This window comes from Leptopilina heterotoma, unplaced genomic scaffold, assembly GCF_015476425.1.
Source record: "Leptopilina heterotoma isolate Lh14 unplaced genomic scaffold, ASM1547642v1 Lhet_199, whole genome shotgun sequence".
Lineage (NCBI taxonomy): Eukaryota > Metazoa > Arthropoda > Insecta > Hymenoptera > Figitidae > Leptopilina > Leptopilina heterotoma.
This window is the reverse complement of record NW_025110915.1, coordinates 156,866-172,488: the sequence shown is the minus strand read 5'-3', so window position 1 is coordinate 172,488 and position 15,623 is coordinate 156,866. Positions and strand designations below refer to the sequence as shown.

The following is a 15,623-nucleotide window of genomic DNA, read 5'->3' as shown; positions in this document are numbered from 1 at the left end:
TGGTGACAGATCACACGACCTTTTAAAGTCCCATAGCCTATTTATGATAATTTTCACACAAGGAAAATTTGCAATTGTTCATCCCCCTGCAGGACGATGTCAATCAAAATTTAGGCACAATTTAATTTCTCACCAAATTCACAAGCACTTGAATGAACACTATTTAATCCGGACAATTTTTCTTTACACTGATTTTAATCTGAGCAAGGTGGCAACAACGCGGCACATTCCAAACCTACACGCCATTCATGCTAACTGTCTGTCTCAATACCTATTCGACAAAAAAAATTTCCCCATATAATTATTGTCCCAATCGTTGGCGATTTTTCTCAAAAAAAAAATTTTATGTGCACGTTCCTGAATAACTAAAGGGAACACAAGGTCGCGGGAAAATTGATGTTATACACGAGGAAAAATCTACCAGAGCGAGAAAGAAGACGCGCCCGTGCGCAACCAATGGCTGACACCGACCCTTATTTACCGAAGTCAAAATGGCCTCCCTTCGAATATTAACACGCTCGAAGCTTTCCTCGATACTTCATGCTTTTAATAAAACTGAAATTCAAAGGATTGTTTCACCATCCACTCTCGAGGTAGACCATTCTTTTTCTCACATTTCACTCTCTAATTGTTTCAAATTGGAAAAATTTATGTCTTATTTTTTTTTCCCTGTTCCGAAAGTGAAGGGCTTTATGAATGACCCTTATTACTCTTATTAGCAGTGATTTTACAAATTGTCACAATTTAACATATTTACTTGAGCAGGGTGGAATATTTTTCGCACACTTTAAAATCCCCTTTGTTAAATGGCAATATAACCTTAAAACATAAACTGTCACTCGATAAAATACGTCCACGAGGTTGAGATTCAATTATTATTCTACAGACAATGCGTTTGAAAATTCCCCATTTAGAAAGTAATTTTTTTCAATGCAATGTAATTTTAAATTCATTTTCTTTACATAGGAATTTTCCAGCAAACATAACCTGTACATCCGATTTTTCCTGAAAAGAAAAATTTGCCCTTTTGTAATAAATAAATTGTACCTGTGAATGTATTATTGGAAATAATTATTTTTTAATCAATTTTTAAACTAATTACCTATTAAGTTATTTAATTGCAAATTACATTCACAATGAAAAAGCTTCACAGGAAACATAATTTTTCCTTTTTTTCAGATTCAAAAAAGATGGAGCAATTTTAAATCATGTGGTTTATATAAGGACCCTTCTAAATTCACAAAATTCGATATTACATCCGATCCAAATGAATGGAAATACGTAGAACGATTGTTTCCGTATAAAACTGTTCCAGCACCTCCAAAGAATGTTGAGACTACACCAAGTGGCTGGGTACCTCCAAAAGGTATAAATAATTCTTTAACATTTTTTCCCCTATTCCTTTCAAGTCCAGAGAACAATCAGACAAATGACAATTCAATTACTTTACAATTCCCATAATTAAAAATCATTTAAAGATTAATTAATAAACTAATATAGTTTGGGAAAAAAATTGTTACTCACTTTTTTCAATTTTGAAACAACTTAATAATAAAATTGTTTTATTTTTAATTCAATTGACCAAATACCATAGGAATTCAAGAAACTGAATTTTAAACGAAAGGGTAATAATTTATTCTTTAACGGTTTCTAGAGCCAAACACGAATTTGCCCTACTTTGTGCCTCGTACAAAGAATCATATGCATCCAGTTTACATGATATTGTCAAAAAGAGGAATGAGACGATTGACTTATATACGTAAAATCCAAGGCGATATTTGGCAATTTGAGTCGGAATTGAAAAGTCACATAGAATATCTTCAACCTGCACAGAAAAAGAGAGTAAAATTGGTTTCATCGCGAATCAACGAACCTGCTGGTGTTGTCATATTTCAAGGTGATTTCGTTTCAATAGTAAACCGATGGTTGCAATCAAAAGGATTTTAACATTTGTAGAATATAATATTTGTATAAATTGAAATATTTGTAATTACTTTTTGAATTATATCTTTATATGATAAATTTGTCTATTGGACTTTATTTACCAAATACATTTTACTTTACTATTTTAATTTTTATTAACTTTATTAACAGGATTGTCACAAGAATTTAATTTTCTTTTCCCTGGTTTCCAGACAAAATTTTGACTTTTTCCTGACCCTAAAGAATATCCTGATTCACCTTAAAAATGATTCATACTAAAAAAATGTTCTATTTACGAATTTCTTTAATTGGCAAATTATTCGAAAATATCAATAATTTTAATTTGAAACCTTTACGAAATTCAATTATTTCTAAAAATTGCAATTATTGGTAACTTCTCCAAAGTTAAATCTAAAACTTTATATGAAATTAATTTTTATTAGAAAATTCTACGAGAATTCAATTATTTAAATACAAACGTAAAAAATTTATTCAATAAATAAATGAATCTTTCTTAAAATTTAATATTCTTATATAAAAGTTTTTCAACAAATTTTTAAATAATTGAATTCTTTCGACGAATTTTAAAAAAATTTTTATTAATAATTACATTTTTTGAGGAATTTGATTAAAATTGTATTAAAAATAATTTAAGTTCTGCAATGAGTTTTTTTATTTATGAGAATAATTGAATTATTGCGAAGAATTTTATAAAAAAGTTTACAATTGATTTTTTTCGAAAAAATGTGAGCAAATTCTATTTTTAATAATTAAATTCCTGTGAAATTTTAATTATTTTTGAAGATAATTGAATATTTGTTTAGAACTTTGTCAAAATGGTTTTTAAATAATTGAATTCTTTTGAGAAATTTTATTAAAATAGTAAAATATTAAAAATAATTGAATTAAGAAATATTTTTGAAAATAATTGAAATTTTGCCATGAATTTTATTAAAAATTTTGAAAATAATTGAATTTTATTACTTTTAAGAATAATTGAATTTTTGTGATGAATACTATTATTTATGAAAACAATTGAATTTTGCAATGAATTTTATTAAAATTCCTGAAAATAATTGAATTTTGTCGATGAATTTTGCTATTCAATTATGAAGATAATTCAAATGTTACAAATTTTTTTTTGGGTTCTTTGAAAATAATTGAATTTCTGCGAAGAATTTTATTAATTAATTTTATAAACCCGTTTATATGAAATAAATAAATAAATAATTTTGAAATTAATTGAATGCTTGTTATGAATATTGTTATTTATGAAAATAATTGAATTTTACAATGAATATTATAAAAATTCCTGAATATAATTGAATTTCAGCGAAGAATTTTGCTATAAAAAGATAATTAAAATGTTGACGAGAATTTCTAAAAAATTTTTGAATATAATTGAATTTCTGGAGAGAATTTTAATATTTACATATTAAGATAGTTAAATTCTTTAAAATAATTGCGTTAAAATTTTTAAAATTGAAACTAATTTCAACAGAATTGAAATTAAACTTTTTCAAAAAAAAATGCTCCATTAAATAATTTATAAGTAATAACTTTACGGCAGTTCTTCAATAAAATTAAGTTATTTAAAATAAATTATTGTCAAAAATAGAAAAAATTGAAAGTTTTTTTTAGAATTCGTGATAATTTCATAGTTTATGAGACAAGCAAAAACACAAAAAAGCAGAATTTTCTTATAAATTCTAAACATTTAATTTTTTCCAATACTTTTAATAAAAATCCCTGACTTTTCCCTGATTTCCCTAACCTCTGGAAACTCTGATTAATCAAAAATAATTGAATCATACGAATTAGTAATTTTAATGAATATAATTTAATAATATGAATTAATTACCTAATTTATTTATTTATTCATTTATTTATTCTTAAAAAATATTCTAAAAAAGCGGATTTTATCCTAAAAAGTTAATGGATATAAAAAAAAATGCATATAGATTTAAATGCCATTCAGACTTTTCGATATTTAATTTTTTTTTTCTCACTACTGACATACAAAAATCGCAGATCGATAAAATCAACGTAACGTGTCTCACTCGACAAAACGTCCAAATCTCAATAGAATGCGTCGCTAAAACAAAATTGTAGTTTTCAACAATAAATAACACATTGCACAGTATAATTGTCTGCTTCTAATAAATGAAAAAAAAATTAAAGAATATGATCTGTTTTTTGACTGATCAGTCTAAACGATTAAACGAACTGTGATTGAAGAGAAAAAGGAAAATATTATCATAATCAAAAAAAGGAAAAGACGTTCTATTCTTTTTTTTATACATTTAAATGATAACCGAGGACATAACTTCGAGCTTAAGTTTACGCGTGACAAACTCGTAGCAAAATAGAATTTAAACATGTAGAATTGGACATTAATGAGGAATAAAATGGGTGTTTGTGTGTGTTCTGTGTCTTGGAAGATCCGTAAGTTCGTTTTTTTCGAAATTTGTGTTTTTACAGTATTAAGAGTGTATCTTTCTTTTTTTTCGTCTTCTATTCTTTCAGCAATATACGGATCTCATTTATGAAAAGTCTAATTAAAGAGTTTTGTTTTTTTATTTGAAAACCTTTCCTTGATTAAATTTACGTCCATCTTTGTCAGTGCCTGACCAGCTAAAATATTGTTTCACCAAGTTCTTCGTTTCTTGCGCTGAAGGATCCAATTTCTTCCAGCTGTATGATTCATAATCAATTTGCCAATCTGGACACAGCTGCAAAGAAAATTTTTATTTTTAAACACAAAACTAAAATGAAAGACTAAAAAAATACTAATAGAAAATCGAAGTGTTGGTAAAACTTGAGTTCGAGTGAATTTGAACATTTGGAAGAATTAATTACCGAGAAAGCGAGATCCTGACCACGCCAGACCCAAATTCCACTGATGGTGCTGTCATTGTCGGTACCGAACAGACAGGCGCTGGCAAATGCAGCCTTTCTCATTTTATCCAAACGTTGATACATTCCACCAATAAGGTTACAGGACATGAACACCTGAAAATTGTAAAAATTATTATTATTCTATAAAAAAGAGAAATTATCCAAAAGTTTATTGTCGAATCAGAAAAATTGGAATTACAAGATTTATGGAATTTTAAAATTATAAATTGTAAATTCGTTTCTGAAGGGAATTGGTTATTTTTGTACCTTCGTCAATTCGTCGTTGTATTTGTATTCGCCTAACCAGATACTGTAATTTGCGGGATCGAATTTCTCCCAGAAGTAAGGAATAGATTTTGCTTCGTCTTCGTTTGAATAGAAACGTTTGAAATCTTCCATGTCGAAAGTGCCTTTCGGCATGGCGTCAAATGGATTGGAACTCTTGGGTTCAGCTGCCAATGCAGCATCAGCAGCGTCAAGTTCCTCTGCTGGTTCACTCTCCTTCTCCTTCTTGGGCTTAGGTTCCTTAGGTTCCTTGGGCTCCTTCTCTTTCTTCTCCTTCTTGGCCGTCTAGCAATCAAATTGAAATTTAGCAATTTTCTCAAAAAAAAAATCTCTTTAAATAGTTTTATACATTTTAGTCTTTAGAAATAATTTATTATTTCGTCTTTTAGGAACTTTTCAGTTTTTTGGTTATTATTTTTTATTTTTTAAAATTAAAAACTTAGTTTTTTTTTAAATTTAAAACTTAGTTTAAACTTAGTTTTTTTTATGTTTTAGTTTTTGAAATTAAAAATACTTTTTAGTCATTTCAATACTTTTGTCTACAAGCGAAAAAAAGCAACTCACCTTTCCTTGGCTCTCGGCGAATTTCTTGGGGTCATATTCCAAAGCTTTATCAGCCAATTTAAAGGCACCAATCACGGCAATCGATTCTGGTTGATAGATAACGGTTTGGAACCATCGGTTAACATTCTGGTAAGGCTTGCGTTGACTTGGCTCCAAAACGTATTGATAGAGATTCAATAGTGTCATTGCCACACTAATATCAGCCAAGGTCAAACGTTCTCCAACCAAATATGTGCGCGTGAGCAAATGTGTATTCAAAGCAGTCAATGCCTTCTTCACATCTTCTTTTGCATTCTCCACAGCCTGAGAAAAAAAGACAAAAATAACTGTAAATGGTGCAAAAAGAAAAGAAGAGATACTCGAAAATAAAAATGTAAATTAAAAAAAATACATTTGTATGCAAACGTATAAATAACATCCAAGAGAAAGTTTAGATATTTATTATGCCTGCCTTAATTACTTTTTCTCCGTTCGTTACGAACGATAAAATGGAAAATTTTCACAGCTCGCCTTTGTAGGAGATTATTACTATTATTATATTATAAAAAAGTTTCTAAAAAAAAAAATACAATTAATGAAATTATAAATACCTGCTTGTTGTACTGCATAATTCCTAGCAAGGGAAATAGCCACGCACAACTGGCTGGCAAAATTTCAGAATCAGCAAATCCAAACCATTGAATAACCTCTGCTCGCTCCAGATCTGTCTTTCCTCTGAGTTGTTCGTTTGCCACTATTTACAAAAGTATTTTTAAAAATTGTTGTAAAATTGAAAAAATAAAATTTTAAATTAAAAATAAAATTTTAAATCAGCAAAATAAATACATAAAATAAGCAAAACGAATTAAATAGAATAAAAATTAATTAATAATGAAAATTGTAAGGGAATCAATTAAAAATTGAACTTACCATAGTATGCGATGGCATTACTTTCAGTCAGACATTTTCCATCGTTGGTCTCGAAAGCTGGCACCTTAAATTCAAATTTTTTATTTTAGTTGCTATTTTATTCTACGTGTAATTTACATTTACAGTATTGTAAAAATATTTACAATTACATGTAAACCCTTAAAATAAAATACAAAACAAAACAAATTCTAGTCTATTGTTCCTACTTTATTAACTGTCCATTTAAAATTTAAATCTCCAAACAAATACATAAAATGTTAAGAACAGCCTCGAAATCTATAAATAAATACACGTAAGCCCAGATAATCGATAATTATAATTATTAAAAATTTCTATTTTCATAAATTAAAATTAAAACTTAAGAAGATTACTTCGAAACAATGAATCGAGACAAATTTTCAATACTTTACAAAACTATATAGTAGCATAATTCTGACGTAAGTATGCCAGGAAATTGAGTACAATTTTTCGGAAACTAAACAATCTCTCTAAATATAAAATTCCATTCAATCAAGTACTCTAAACTAAACGGAAACTAAATGATAAAACATAAAAAAAATTTCCAAAAAACAGTTAAAACACCAACAGGAATATTTAAAAATCTACAATCTGGTTTCAAAGTATGTAAGAATATGAGAAATGAGAAAATTATGTGTTAGTTATTAAGAGAAAAATTAATAGTAAAATAATAATTACCTTGCCAAGGGGGAATTTTTTCAAAAAATCCTTGGATTTATTGGTAACACCAAAGACAAAATTGTCAGCGATCTTGACCTGGGCCCCAGAGAATTGGGCAGCAATAAGGGCCTTGTAGGCACGGAAATTCTCCGGGTATGTGTATAGAGTCTGAAAGAAATAGAAGTCACTTTAAATGTGCTATTCTTCAGTAAGAATCGTCCATCATTCCAACATCGTGAAAGATGCATTTTGATGGCGATGTTAATGGATGAAAAAGTCGCGTGGACTACACTTACACCAGACGCCATTGCAACGTTTACAGTAGTCTACAGGAAGAGGAAATTGAAGGCCGGTAAGATCTACTTTGTTCTATGGTTTATTCTTCACTGCAATCTGCATTATCTACACACTTTCCCCCTTGCATCAATTCACCGAATTCACCGCTCGGAGTGACACCTGATTTTTGAACAAAAAAGTTAGGTTAAGGAGCGATTTTTGAAAAAATTATCCGAAATCCCGGTCTATAAACTCGTAACTATTAATTTTAATCCTTTTTTTAATCCTTTATATTAAAATAATCACACGATGATCAATAATTGTAATTTAAATTAATTAATTTAAGTAATTTATTCCAAATGTTAGTTGATTATTTATTAAGAAAAGTGTACTGTAGATGGCGCGTAAATCTTCTTCCAGTGTTTAGAAACATCTGATTGGTGGACGTGTTTACACTGTTGCCAAAATGGACAAAAACAATTGAATTCCGCAAGTTAATAATTTCAGATTGATGAAAGAATATTAACAAAAATTTATAAGAGTGAAATTTCGGATTTTAAACCCATTTCTTTTTATTATCTAAAGAAAAATATTTGTTCGTTTTTGAGAAAATGAAAAAGCTGAGAAAATTGTCATGCATTGGTAGCATTGGATCCAGTAGGAGAGTGGGAAGTGGACCGAAAACAGAGGCAGAAATATTAAATATGGCGGCGTTAAAAGATGTAACCTCTTTGTATCAAAATTTAAAACAAGAATGGACGAAAACTCCGTGTAATTTAAAAAAATGCGGTGAATTACTTAATCAATTAAAGGTATGTCAATCTTCATAGAATTTTGAAATTATCCTTTGGGTACATTTTCTGTGAACTTAACCTCACTTTTCAGACTGTCAAAATGAATTGTCATGTTCCATTTAAAGGCATTTTGTTTTTACAAACTGCTTTTATATTTATAATTTCACAGCTTTGTTTTAAATCTATATTTTCTGGGGTTTTTTTTAAATAGGTTTACCGATAAATTTCGTAAAAAAATTGTCATGTAGTTTGTCAATGACTCACAAGTTTTGGATATTTTATGGAGTGTTATTTTTATTTCAGGTTGGATTAACTCATTTAACATTTTTACCCACTTCAAATAATAATGCGTCACAAAAGGAATTACTTATTGCACGTAAGTATATTTTTAAACTCCTTTATTTAGTTTATATTCCCAGAATTAAAAAAATTGTTCTATTTGTAAACAAACGTGTTTACAACTTTTAGAAAAAAGAAGTTCTTAAAGTTTTTTAATTGGTTTTAAAATTTTTAATATTTTATAATCATAAAATATTTTACTGAAAAAAGGGATTTCGATTTTAGTTAAAAAATTCAACGTAAGTTGAATTTGTAATTGAATTTGTAACTAAAAATAGGTATTGTTTCTTTAATAACAAAAGAATTGTTTCGCAGGTGACATTCTCGAGATTGGAGTACAATGGAGTATAGCAATGGAAGATATTCCTTCATTTGAACGTTACATGGCTCAATTAAAATGCTACTATTTCGATTATAAATCAAAATTATCCGAGTCAGCCTATAAATATCAATTGCTTGGATTGAATCTCCTGTTTTTATTGTCGCAAAATCGAGTGGCTGAATTTCACACAGAATTAGAACTCTTGCCCTCTGATCAAATTCAATCGAATGTCTACATTAGACATCCATTGAGTTTAGAGCAATGTTTAATGGAGGGTTCGTATAATAAAATTTTCCTTGCCAAGGGAAATGTACCAGCGACGTCGTACAATTTTTTCATCGATATTCTTTTGAATACTGTACGCGATGAAATTGGTGCCTGCATGGAGAGTGCGTATGATAAAATTTCCGTGAAAGATGCATCGAGAATGCTAAATTTAAATGCAGAAAAAGATACAATGGCCTTTGCGACAAAGAAAAATTGGAAATTATCTAAAGACGGACACTTTCACTTTAGTACTCCAAGTGAAAAGAAATCCGAGGAACCAATACCAAGTTCTGATTTAGCAACACTTGCAATTGATTATGCCAGGGAACTTGAAATGATTGTATAAAAAAAAAGAAAACTTTTTTACAGTGTAACACAATTTTCCGATTTCATCCTGTTTCTATTTTCTCTAAGTTAACCAAAAAAATAAACACTCATTCTACTGTCGTATTTATTTAATCTCATTTATAACCCATCTTAAAAAATATTTTAATTTAATTTTAATTTCATTTGCGGAAAATTTTAATTACTTTATAATAGTTGTACCGATAATGTAGAAAATTATTATTTTTCACTTATAGTTAAATTACCAGAATTTCTTATCTTAGAAATATTTCTACGATTTCTAAAAAACACAGTATCTTCGAATAGTTGAAATATTTTACGAAAAGTTGTAAATCATTAAATGCATTAAATTAATAATTTAATAACCTCATACCAATTGCGCCAAAAATAATTAATGATGTCAATAATTAATTGCATTTTAATTGCGCAAGCGCGAAAAAAGGGTCAAGCGATTCCAATTGGTTGAAAATGGCGCACTTTGTATAAAAGAGAAAAAAAAATATTTGATTTTCTTAAAAAAATTCCGCAAAAAATATCATATTATTACCAAACTATTGTTATTTCAAGATAGTTAAAAATAATTGTCAACTAATTGTTCAATCAAATTATTAACATTCTTTTATTTTCAATCAACAATAAAAAGAAATAGTCATTTTAAATAGCGCTTGCGCATTTAAAAAAAAGCGCTTCTTGTTGACATCACTATCAGTTTACAGTGGCGCTGCAATCGTTCATTATCAATCAGTCATAATTTAAGAAGCAGTGATGGCGGCTGATTCTTGCTGATAAAAGTTTACTTGTTGACATTCTTGGTCGCTTTCAAACAAAATATTACGCAACTCGTGCTAGTCTCGTTCTTTTGAAATCTTCTAATGAACGCGTTTCGTGAAATTATATTAACAATTAATTCGCTAAACATAATTTTCATACAGGATTCGTGTCAAAAAGAAAATGTACTCTCAACTCAACGACACTTAATAGAATCAGAGGAGCGCATTATGTCAGCTTGTGTGTACTTTAAATCAAGTGCATAGTGTAATTTTTTTATTTTCTCATTAACAATTAATGGATAGAAATTATTTACATAAAAAATTGATAAATTTGATGGAATTTGATAGTTTAATGATCTGTGAATGAATAATTTTGTGCTTTATTTGGTGTAATGGAAAGATACTATTCAAAGAAAAGAGTTCACGATCGTTGATTTAATTTTTTTTTCAAAGCATAATTAATTCACTAATTTTTGAGGGAGAATGGCAATGCGTGTAACTCTCGAGTGTGGCCATACATCTGAATTACGTGCCCAAAGGACTCCAGAAGGTTATACGCACGATTGGCAAGTTTTTGTACGAGGGGTTGACAATGCTGAAATTCATCAATACATTGAAAAAGGTAGAGTTTTATTTATTGTTTGTTTATTTACCTTCATGCATTTTTTTTTACATATACATTTTATCACATTACATAAAAAAACAGTATTTAGGTTAATATTTTTTTATCAAATTCAAATTATCATTGAAGCAATTAAATCTCTAATTTCTCTAATAATCATTTATATTTTAGTGCCACGTTTTATTTCAATACACTGTATAAAACAATCGAATAGGAAGTACTTGTGAAATTTGATCTTAACGTTGATTTGTTTCTTTTGCTTTTAAATCATTGATTTCGGAAACATATGGGCTATTATATTATTTTTATGGTTTAGGTAAATATTGTTTCATATAATTAACGTTATTTTTTACTTCTTAATTTATAATGAAAGAATAAAGCCTTTTTTTCTAGTGTTTTAAATCAATGTTACATTTTCAACACAGTGTATGTGGGAAAAACAATTTTAATAAATTTTGGGGGTGTTTACTTTTTTTAAAGACAATATTTAAATTATGTACATATTAATTGAATATTGAAACAAAAATTCATTTCATTTAATCTGCATTTTAAATTTTTGTATGAATTTATAAATTTTCATGTTATTTTAAGAGAAATTTAAAAACCGTTAGTCTTTTTTAGTTATTTAAAAAAATTATTGGTTCATTATAAATTCATACATTTGTTAGAAAATTCAAACATAGAATATTTTTAATTAATTTACTAGTAAATTTTGTGTCAATTTTATAAAATATAAAATTAATTTTGAGTAACTCCTAGAACCAGTTTGCAGTAATTGAAACAACACAAAAAGTAACATTGAAAAACTAATAACTGCGTTCAACACTTCATAAATAATAATTAAAAGGTATTTATTTATGCAAATAAAAAGGTTAAACAAGAATATTTTGGAGATAAATGCGTGCAAGCGTGACTTAAATCTGATAATATCAATAAACATTGAAAATTTTTTTAACGATGAAAAAAATTCGTCACACCAATAAATCAATTTTTATCGCTTTATAATTTAATTCCTAATTTCCTACATTAATTAATATTTATATTATTGTATTTTTGTCTTGGTAATTAATTCATACTTTAAATTTGCAAAAAATATTGTGAACTTCAATTCTTTATTTTTAGAAAATAATTTTCCTTCCTTTTTTTTATTAAAAAAAAATTCGAATACAAATGTGGGTCAAAATGGAAATAATTGCCACCCCCTGGATCGAGAGATAAATATAGTTTCTCTTCTACTCTTCCTTCTTTTTTTTCTATCATTTAACTTGCCTAAAGTTTCAGAGTTTATAGAAAACTAAATTTTTTCAGATAAGTAAACTGTTAATTTTAAAAACTTTATCGTCTTGGTTTTTAAATAAAAATTTTGATTTTTAAATCATTTTATTCTTTTTTTGTGATTTATCAGATTTAAATCACACGACTTTCACATTTCACTATTCACGCATTTTGATAGATTTTTAAAAATTCAATTTTTGCAATAAGTGTGATTAGCACATTTTTCACTTTTTGATGTGACACGAAACATAAAAAAATTTTTTTTATTGATTCTAGTTGAATTTTTAGCACAATTTTTCTTTTTCTTGGTAAAACAGAAAGAAATTTTATTGTTACAGAAAAAACATTTTATCGTTTTTTGTAATAATGTTTTATTCCTTTTCTTCTAATCAAACTGATTGTATATATGCGAATGTGTGTGTGTGTGTGTGTTAGTAATAGAATGGAATTGTTATCAAGTGAATAAATATTTTCAGAATGTGTAAAATAAACGCAATTTTTGTTCGGAATAAATTTTTAAAAAAAGTTATGAAATATTTTGTAAATAAAAAAAAATATTTGGTGAAAAAAGCGGGAATTTGTGCATTTTATATTCACTAATTTGATATTTTCTTTTCCAGTTGTCTTTCAACTTCACGAGACATTTCCTAAGCCAAAAAGAGTCTTGAGAGAGCCACCTTATGTAGTGAAAGAATCGGGCTATGCCGGATTCGAAATTCCAATTTCCGTTTATCTAAAAAACAAGGATGAACCAAAGAAGTTTCATATTTCCTACGACTTGAATCTTCAACCCAGTGGTCCAGCGATAAATAAAGTTCTGTTACATAGTGAAAATATTCCTAATCCCAATGACGAATTTAGGAAAAAACTCCTCAAAGGTGGAGCCGTAAGTTTTCGGTTATTCTTTGTAGAAATTAAAATTAAAGAAATTATTTGAATTTTCTTTTTGTGACAATTATTATTTTCTGCAGGTCATGGTAACTAATTCAGAAGGAACACCCGAGAAAAGTAAAGCAGCTCCTCTAATGGTAGGTAAACCTAAATTAAGTGGGACCGAGGGGAAGAAGTATAGAATGTCAGAACCGAAGGGATCAAATGCTTTCGCTGATTTATTCGGTCCTCCAATAAAGACTGCGGGAACGAAAGTCTCCCCCGACACGAAGAAACCTTCCTCGTCGTCCACATCATCATCATCAACATCGGAAAAAACAAGCAGTACAAAACTCTCATCCTCGGAGAAACCCGAAAAAAGTGATAAAAGTTCAAAGGCAAAGCACAGTCCGCACAAGGATGGAAAAAAGGAAAAAACCTCCGACGAAAGAAAGGAGAAAAAGGACAAAGAATCATCCAAGGAAAAAGAGAAAAATAAAGAAAAATCCAAAAAATCGCAGAGTCCAACAAATAAAAGTGGTCACAACACGAGTCCAGGAACCAAGAGACCCACTTCACCTTCCCCAATAAAAAAACCCTCAACTCCTCCACCGTCACAACCATCGAAACGACCACCATCTCCAAAACCCCGCGAAAAGGAATCGAAAAAAGTCCCCCAAGAAAAGGACAAGGAAAAAGAAAAGGATAAAATAAAAGAAACATCTAAAAATACATCCGACGATTCCCGAACCGAGAAAAAAAAGGACAAAAAGAAGCATAAAGAGGACAAGGAAAAGGAGAAGAAAGATAAGCACAAGGACAGAGAACGTGACAAGAGTAAAGATTCCAAAGAATCAAAAACAGTCGAAAAGAAAATTGAAAAACCCGAGAAACCCGAGAAGATCGACAAGGAAAAACCCCAAGAATTCAAACAGTCGAAAGATGGAAGAAAATCACCCAAACCAATCAAGGAAATCGAGAAACCCCCCAAGGAGGAAAAACCCCCAAAATTAGAGAAAATCGAAAAAACCGAAAAATTGGAAAAATCCAAGGACAATAAAGAAAAGGAGAAGCACAAAAGTAAGCACAAAAAGCGTGAAAAGAAAGATAAACGTGATGGCAGTAAAGAAAGAGACAAAAAGGAGAAACGTGACAAAAATAGAAGTTCAAGTGAAAAATCAAATAATGCCCCAATTCAAGCACCAGTGACAACGAATCCTCTTTCCACTCTCCTGGCCGAAATGCCCGATAGAGATAGCAGTGATTCAGCCCCTTCACTTGACGACGAACCCATTATAACAGAACCAAAAATAATTCCCCCTGTTAAAAAAGAACCACCTGTCCTAACTCCAACTGTTTCCAACGAATCAAAACCAATCATGTCCCCACCGCCTGTTAGTGATAAGAAAAATCGTAGCGATCGAACAAAACGTGATAAATCAAAGGGCAATCGTGAGGACAAGGAGACGAAGAAACGAAAAAGAAGAAGCGAAAGTAAAGGCGACGATGAGCGTGCTATTAAAAAGGAGAGAGATCAATCGGCCTCGCCACTTGTCGAACCAGTGTCATCGAGTCAATCGCCAATTGCCGTCGATATGGAGACTGTTCATCAAAAAGTCCCGAAGGAAGATGGTGCTGCCTCGAGGAAACAATCATCAACAGGCAAGGGAAGTGAGGGCGAGGGCGAACAAGTTGCGCCCGATTCAACAAATTCAACCCTTGTTGAACCCGAAACAACTGCCGATACTTCCTCATTCTCACAAGAATATGTTTCGCAATTAAAGGATTTGCAGCATAAAATAATGACGATCGAGGATAATCAGGAATTGCAGAGACTTGTCGAGGTTATTGCTGAAACAGGCCAGTATGAAGTTACAAAGAAAACATTTGACTTTGATCTTTGCGCTTTAGATCGAAGGACAGTGCAACGCTTGCAACAATTTTTCGCGTCGTGACCACCCATTTCACGTTAAATGTGCGTGTGTATAAAAAATAAAAAGTATATAATATATTTGATCACTAACATTGTTTGATAATGTTAAAGATTGCGATTTTTTGCATTACAAAAAGTGAATAAGTTTTGCTTACATATTATTGTCGCATTCCTTTTTCAAACGAAAAGGAAGAATCTCAAAATTGATTTATTTTTCTTTTACTGGCATAATCTATAAAATTGCTTTTCATGGCAACAATATTTTGTTTTGAACAAATAAGAAAATAAAACATTTCAAAGAATTGTTTTAGAAGATTAAATTTTTTAAATTTAATATTTGTTTTGAACAAATAAGAAATTAAAAATTGAGTTTTTTGAAAGAAATTAAATTTTTTAAATTCAATTATCAATTTATAGTTTTTCTCTTCGTCAAAAAATATTTTTTAAAATTTAATTATTGTTGGAATTTAACTAAGTTTTAGTAGAAATATTTTTAAAATTCAAATCTTTTTTTGCATTCTCATTTAATTTAAATGAAAATGAAAAAAAGGTG

General features: G+C 29.2%; 4 protein-coding genes across 4 annotated transcripts; 3 read left to right on the top strand and 1 right to left on the bottom strand.

The window, feature by feature from the left end:
• The first annotated feature begins 454 nt into the window (after positions 1-454).
• Positions 455-2,022, top strand: LOC122501060 (probable 39S ribosomal protein L49, mitochondrial). The gene is made up of 3 exons (XM_043610299.1): positions 455-593; positions 1,180-1,366; positions 1,655-2,022. Exons 1-3 carry the CDS (start codon positions 492-494, stop codon positions 1,945-1,947), a joined length of 582 nt encoding a protein of 193 aa, XP_043466234.1. The 5' UTR covers positions 455-491; the 3' UTR covers positions 1,948-2,022.
• A 1,863-nt stretch (positions 2,023-3,885) lies between these two features.
• Positions 3,886-7,714, bottom strand: LOC122501056 (elongation factor 1-gamma). The gene is made up of 8 exons (XM_043610294.1): positions 7,554-7,714; positions 7,276-7,425; positions 6,580-6,643; positions 6,261-6,403; positions 5,671-5,973; positions 5,089-5,391; positions 4,783-4,935; positions 3,886-4,655 (listed from the first exon to the last, which is right to left on the bottom strand). The coding sequence occupies exons 1-8, from the start codon at positions 7,563-7,565 to the stop codon at positions 4,500-4,502; spliced, it is 1,284 nt and encodes a 427-aa protein (XP_043466229.1). The 5' UTR covers positions 7,566-7,714; the 3' UTR covers positions 3,886-4,499.
• A 415-nt stretch (positions 7,715-8,129) lies between these two features.
• LOC122501057 (26S proteasome non-ATPase regulatory subunit 8) lies at positions 8,130-9,705 on the top strand. Its single transcript, XM_043610295.1, has 3 exons — positions 8,130-8,345; positions 8,631-8,703; positions 8,982-9,705. Exons 1-3 carry the CDS (start codon positions 8,145-8,147, stop codon positions 9,599-9,601), a joined length of 894 nt encoding a protein of 297 aa, XP_043466230.1. The 5' UTR covers positions 8,130-8,144; the 3' UTR covers positions 9,602-9,705.
• Positions 9,706-10,339: 634 nt separating this feature from the next.
• On the top strand, positions 10,340-15,148 carry LOC122501072 (protein AF-9). Its single transcript, XM_043610320.1, has 3 exons — positions 10,340-10,992; positions 12,888-13,153; positions 13,239-15,148. Exons 1-3 carry the CDS (start codon positions 10,854-10,856, stop codon positions 15,090-15,092), a joined length of 2,259 nt encoding a protein of 752 aa, XP_043466255.1. The 5' UTR covers positions 10,340-10,853; the 3' UTR covers positions 15,093-15,148.
• Positions 15,149-15,623: the final 475 nt, after the last annotated feature.

What these genes read in the sequence shown, in the direction of transcription:
- LOC122501060 (XM_043610299.1), top strand. Translation starts at nt 492, where the DNA reads ATGGCCTCCCTTCGAATATTAACACGCTCGAAGCTTTCCTCGATACTT. An exon ending in TTTCACCATCCACTCTCGAG is followed by an intron (nt 594 to 1,179) that starts GTAGACCATTCT and finishes CCTTTTTTTCAG; the next exon opens with ATTCAAAAAAGATGGAGCAA. An exon ending in TGGCTGGGTACCTCCAAAAG is followed by an intron (nt 1,367 to 1,654) that starts GTATAAATAATT and finishes AACGGTTTCTAG; the next exon opens with AGCCAAACACGAATTTGCCC.
- LOC122501057 (XM_043610295.1), top strand. Translation starts at nt 8,145, where the DNA reads ATGAAAAAGCTGAGAAAATTGTCATGCATTGGTAGCATTGGATCCAGT. An exon ending in AATTACTTAATCAATTAAAG is followed by an intron (nt 8,346 to 8,630) that starts GTATGTCAATCT and finishes TTTTTATTTCAG; the next exon opens with GTTGGATTAACTCATTTAAC. An exon ending in AAAGGAATTACTTATTGCAC is followed by an intron (nt 8,704 to 8,981) that starts GTAAGTATATTT and finishes ATTGTTTCGCAG; the next exon opens with GTGACATTCTCGAGATTGGA.
- LOC122501072 (XM_043610320.1), top strand. Translation starts at nt 10,854, where the DNA reads ATGGCAATGCGTGTAACTCTCGAGTGTGGCCATACATCTGAATTACGT. An exon ending in TCATCAATACATTGAAAAAG is followed by an intron (nt 10,993 to 12,887) that starts GTAGAGTTTTAT and finishes TTTCTTTTCCAG; the next exon opens with TTGTCTTTCAACTTCACGAG. An exon ending in AACTCCTCAAAGGTGGAGCC is followed by an intron (nt 13,154 to 13,238) that starts GTAAGTTTTCGG and finishes TATTTTCTGCAG; the next exon opens with GTCATGGTAACTAATTCAGA.
- LOC122501056 (XM_043610294.1), bottom strand. An exon ending in AAAAATTCCCCCTTGGCAAG is followed by an intron (nt 6,644 to 7,275) that starts GTAATTATTATT and finishes TTTGAATTTAAG; the next exon opens with GTGCCAGCTTTCGAGACCAA. An exon ending in ACAACGACGAATTGACGAAG is followed by an intron (nt 4,936 to 5,088) that starts GTACAAAAATAA and finishes TACAATTTTCAG; the next exon opens with GTGTTCATGTCCTGTAACCT.